This window comes from Gopherus evgoodei, chromosome 15 (assembly GCF_007399415.2).
Source record: "Gopherus evgoodei ecotype Sinaloan lineage chromosome 15, rGopEvg1_v1.p, whole genome shotgun sequence".
Classification (NCBI taxonomy): Eukaryota; Metazoa; Chordata; order Testudines; family Testudinidae; genus Gopherus; species Gopherus evgoodei.
The window spans coordinates 10,708,937-10,713,599 of NC_044336.1; the positions used below are offsets into that span (position 1 = coordinate 10,708,937).

Sequence of the window (4,663 nt, forward strand, 5' to 3'; positions counted from 1 at the left end):
TCTTAGAGGAAGTGGTAGTGTTAGATGGAGTACAAGTACCACCTGATGGGAGTTTCAAAGAGAAACTGCTGAGCTTCAGTTCATCTGCAAATTTGACACCATCAGCTCAGGATTAAACAAAGACTGTGAATGGCTTGCCAATTACAGAACCAGTTTCTCCTCCCTCGGTTTTCATACTTCAACTGCTAGAACAGGGCCTCATCCTCCCTGATTGAACTAACTTCGTTATCTCTAGCTTGCTTGCATGTATATACCTGCCCCTGGAAATTTCCACCACATGCATCTGCTGAAGTGGGTATTCACCCACGAAAGCTGACGCTCCAAAACGTCTGTTAGTCTATAAGGTGCCACAGGATTCTTTGCTGCTTTTACTGATGGGAGTTAACATTTTTTTTATTATTAAATGCAAAGCAAACGTTGCATCTCTAATAATGAGTGCATGACTTATAGTGCAGTAGCCATGTGTCCTTGGTATTCATCTCCAGTATGTACCTGGCGTTCTCCTTTTGTCTACCAAAAAGTACTGGACAAGTCTAACGTCTAAAACCCAGAATGTGTCAGTGCTGAATTCTCTGGTCGCAATCCGTGGCTGCGCTGAGCCACCCTGTGCCTCTGGTCCAATATAAAGCTGTCCTAAACCTGGCTTCAATGGATTCAGCAAGGATCACCCTAGTAGAAAGAGTTCAATAGCAGAGGGTTGATGTAGTGGCTCTTCTGCCATGCCTCTCTGTGGCTGGCCTGGGGTGGCTGGGGGACAGGGAAGATGGCTATGGCTTCCATGCGCCCTAATGATTGCCAGCTGCTGTAACAGTCCCTGGGTCCACTGGCAGCTGGTATAATTTACAGCAGCCCCCATAGCGCTGTAAATTATCCCGGGGAGTGACCCAAGATATGGGGAGAGGAAACATGGCTTAATGCTATCTTTGTCCCCACTCCTCCACTCCATGTTACACTGGGAGCAGGCCTGCTGAGAGAAATATGAGGCCCTGGTATATCATGTTCTCTAGGGTCTCAACCCTTCTCATTTCATCCCAGTTAGAGATTTTGGGGGTGACCTGTGCTTAGGGTCCTGGTGCAATTGTCCTCCCTTTCCCAGCCTCTCATCAGCCCTGACTGTGGCAGCCAAGGATCAGAGTCTTTGGCTCTCATAATTACAGACCGTTGTGCTGAGTGAAGAAGTGATCAGTCGACTGAAGGGAAAACCACTGATGAACCATTTCTTCTTAATAATCTTGTCTGAATTGAGGTTTTAGCCTTTAAAAAAAAAAGGCTTCAAGCATATTTTTGAAATCAGTGTGCAGGAGGTTTGCTATTAGATGTTAAGTAGAAGAACAATAATGAGTAGTTTATACTGAGCCAAAGTGACTTCAGTGGAGTTACACCAGTAAGTAATTTGGCCTATTATTGTGCATTTCTGACTGAATTATCCCTCTTTTTCCTAGAAAATGCAGTAGAAAGGCTCAAGGCTGCAGAGCAATTTCTGGTTGTTGAATCACCCAATCAGGAAACAATACCAGCATGATATTTAATTTATTAAGTTCCTCATCTTGCTCTTAAAAGAGACCGGTGAGACTGCACGGAGATTCTGGCATGAGCATTGTTCTAATGCATGTCCCCCACAACTGTGTCACCGTCAATGTTTTATCATGAGTCTCGCAATATTCTTTTGTTTTTAAGCCCCAGCTCCTGGAGTTAGGTATTTAGAGAAACCCAGCTTTCTTTTTTCTTTTTAAAGTTTCTAGCCCTCATGATTACAGAGAAGAGTTTGAAAATCTGATCTTTAAGGAAGAAAAAAACAGCAGCAACAACCAGGAGGCCAATAAAAGAACTCCATGTTTTCTTATTCAATTTCACCTGGCCCATGAGTTTGTCATGCCTGGGGTTGGCCCTACTGCCACAATGAATGTACCCATACAGCCCTTTCACACTTTTGAGAAGAGTTTGATCAAAGTGCAGAACACTCTATAAAAGGGGAGTTCAAGGCTAAGATGAAATAGGAAAGGGTCTTTAAAACTTTCCTGAGACACATTCCGAGCAGTAACAGAACTATGTACAGGACAAGGGAGATTTCAGACTGCCAGGTTTCTAGTCCTGGAGCTTGGGCACCAGTACCCAGAACCAAAGTAAACCAAACGTGGAGCAGGAGCTAGACAAAGCTTGGAAGGAGTTTGCCCAAGATGTAAAGGAAATACCCAGAGAGCCAATTCCTAGTGATACCTTGGCTTTGTGGGTCCCTTAAGCCTTACCTTGAACAGATATTTCTCTGGTTCCCAGGTGTCTGGAGCCCCTCACCCTCCTCACTTGTCCTTCAGCGTGGCCATGCCCAGGGACTCCGAGCCGTAGTCATACTGGTTGCTGGAGGACGTGGCCCTTCCCCAGGAGCACTGCAGGTTGGAGCTCCGCTTGCGGAAGGAGGAGGTGAAGCGGTAGAAGCTGCGGTGCCTGTTGCGCAGGTACTCCCGGTAGTTCTTGGTGAGCAGGGTGTAGAGGAAGGGGTTGATGCAGCTGTTGCTGTAGGTCAGGCAGGTCACCAGGTAGTTAATGCACTTTTGGGTCTGCGAAGTCAGCTGCAGGGAGCTGTGGTAGAGGCGCACCAGCTGCCAGACCCAGAAGGGCAGGAAGCAAGCCCAGAAGACCAGCACAATACTGAAGACCATGATCAGCACCTTCTGCCTGGGGGACCTCTTGCCCTCCTTGTGGGGCGGGTTCCTCTGGGACTCCAGGTAGGTCCTGGCCAGGCGCGTGTACAGGTAGCCAATGATCACCCCCGGGGCCATGATGCTGGTGCTGAACAGCACGGTCAGGTAGGTCCTGTAGGCGTCGGCGCTCCACGTCGGGGCGCACAGCCGCTTCACCTTGCCCCCGGCCTGGCCCGCCTCGGTCAGCCTGACCATGAGCATCATGGGCAGGGTGAGCAGCAGGGAGACGGACCACACGGCCCCGGCCGCGGCTTTGCGGTAGCCCCGGGAGCGCTTGAGGCTGTCCAGGGGCCGGGTGACGGCCAGGTAGCGCTCGGCGCACATGAGGGTGAGGGTGAAGATGCTGGCGTGCATGGTGAGCAGGTCCAGGCTGAGCAGGACGCGGCAGCCCAGGTCCCCGAAGTACCAGTCCTGCGCCAGGTAGGTGCAGACGATGAAGGGGATGGTGGAGAGGTAGAGCAGGTCGGCCAGCGCCAGGCTGATGATGGAGCCGTACATGGGGGCGGCGCAGCGCGCGGAGTGGCACATCACCGCCAGGGTGTACACGTTCCCCGCCACCCCGGCCACGCACATGCAGGACAGCACCGTGCCGAAGGCGGAGGTGATGAGCAGCTCGCTGCCGCCGCCGCCCGAGCCCGCCGCCCGGCCGGACGCGTTGCCTGCCCCGCCGGCGGTGAGGTTGGGCTCCATAGGGGCTCAGGGCAGGCGGCCTCCGGCTGCAGGGCGCATCGCGCGGGCTGCTGCGCCCTGCCTGGCGCGCTCCCCGGCGCAGCTGCTCAGCCGGGACAGGGGCCGCCCCCGAGCCCCTTCCAGCGCCCAGCGGCGCCCTTCCCCCGGTGCCCTCTGCAGCCCGGGGGCGAGTCGGCGAGGGGCAGGGCTCTGGCTCCGGCCCCCAGCTGCCGCCGGGGCTCCGCGCCTTGGGCACGGGCGGGCGGCGAGTGGCTCCGGGTTGCGAACGCTGCTGGGAGCAGCCGCGGCGGGGGAGCAGGGGGATGTGGCTATCGGACGCTCGGCTCGTGATGGGGGTGAGCTGGGTGCGTGTGTCTGGGCGTGCCCGGGTCACTCCGGCCGTGGGCTGGCCCCGGGCTCCGCTAGAGCCGGGCAGCTGCTGCTTCATTCACACCCATCCCAGGACCCACGGGGAGCGCCCCTCCCCAGCCGCAGCCCCGGGGCCGAGTGAAGGCGAAACTGGGGACCCACAGACGCGCCCCACCCATCCCGGCTCATCCCGGCGCCGAAATGGCCGGGCTGGGGGGAGGCAGGAATGGTGCTGAGGGGCAGCGGGACAGACCTCAGTGGTTTGGATGCCTGCAATGGGCAGAGCCCGGGGCACAGATCGCCGGCTGCATCCTCTTCTGGGCACGGGAATGAGGCCACCAGTAGCCGAGTGACAAATCCTGGGCAATAATTATTAGAGTGTTTTACAAACCCGGCTCCTGTTCCTGCCCCTCTGTGGTGGGCAAAGAAGCGGCTGGAATGGCCAGGTGGATATGACCCCTCCTGGTGTGAAGCCATCTGAGGTCCTTAGGGCTGCCCCCCGGGGAGAGGGGAGAGGGAACTGGGAACTGAACATTAGAGCAGCCCCTCTGGAGGGGGCAAGGGGTAACAGCATGGCAAGCGGTTTAGAAAACCTGATCTGTGTGTGCAGTAGTCTTGAGGGGAGACCTAAAAACAGTCTTCAAATCAGCAACAAAGAGAGTTAGCTAGATTGAGATGTTAAGGAACTCTTCTTAGTTATAGGGACAGTTAAGCAGTGGAGCAGCTCACCTGGCTGGTTGGCTCGATGGAGGGTGTTAAGAACAGGCTGGAAAAACACCTGTCAGGGATGGTCTAGGTTTCCTTGCCCCTATGTGGGAGGCTGTACTAGAATAGATGACACCTGGAAGTACCTTCCAGCCCTGTGATTCTATAAATTACGCTGGAGCTGGACCAGGTTGAGAATGAGATAGGCATAACCACCTCCT

The 4,663-nt window shown here is 54.9% G+C and overlaps 1 protein-coding gene across 1 annotated transcript; it reads right to left on the reverse strand.

The window, feature by feature from the left end:
- Positions 1-2,021: 2,021 nt before the first annotated feature.
- LOC115635733 (urotensin-2 receptor-like) lies at positions 2,022-3,389 on the reverse strand. Its single transcript, XM_030534878.1, has one exon. It carries the CDS (start codon positions 3,387-3,389, stop codon positions 2,298-2,300), a length of 1,092 nt encoding a protein of 363 aa, XP_030390738.1. The 3' UTR covers positions 2,022-2,297.
- Positions 3,390-4,663: the final 1,274 nt, after the last annotated feature.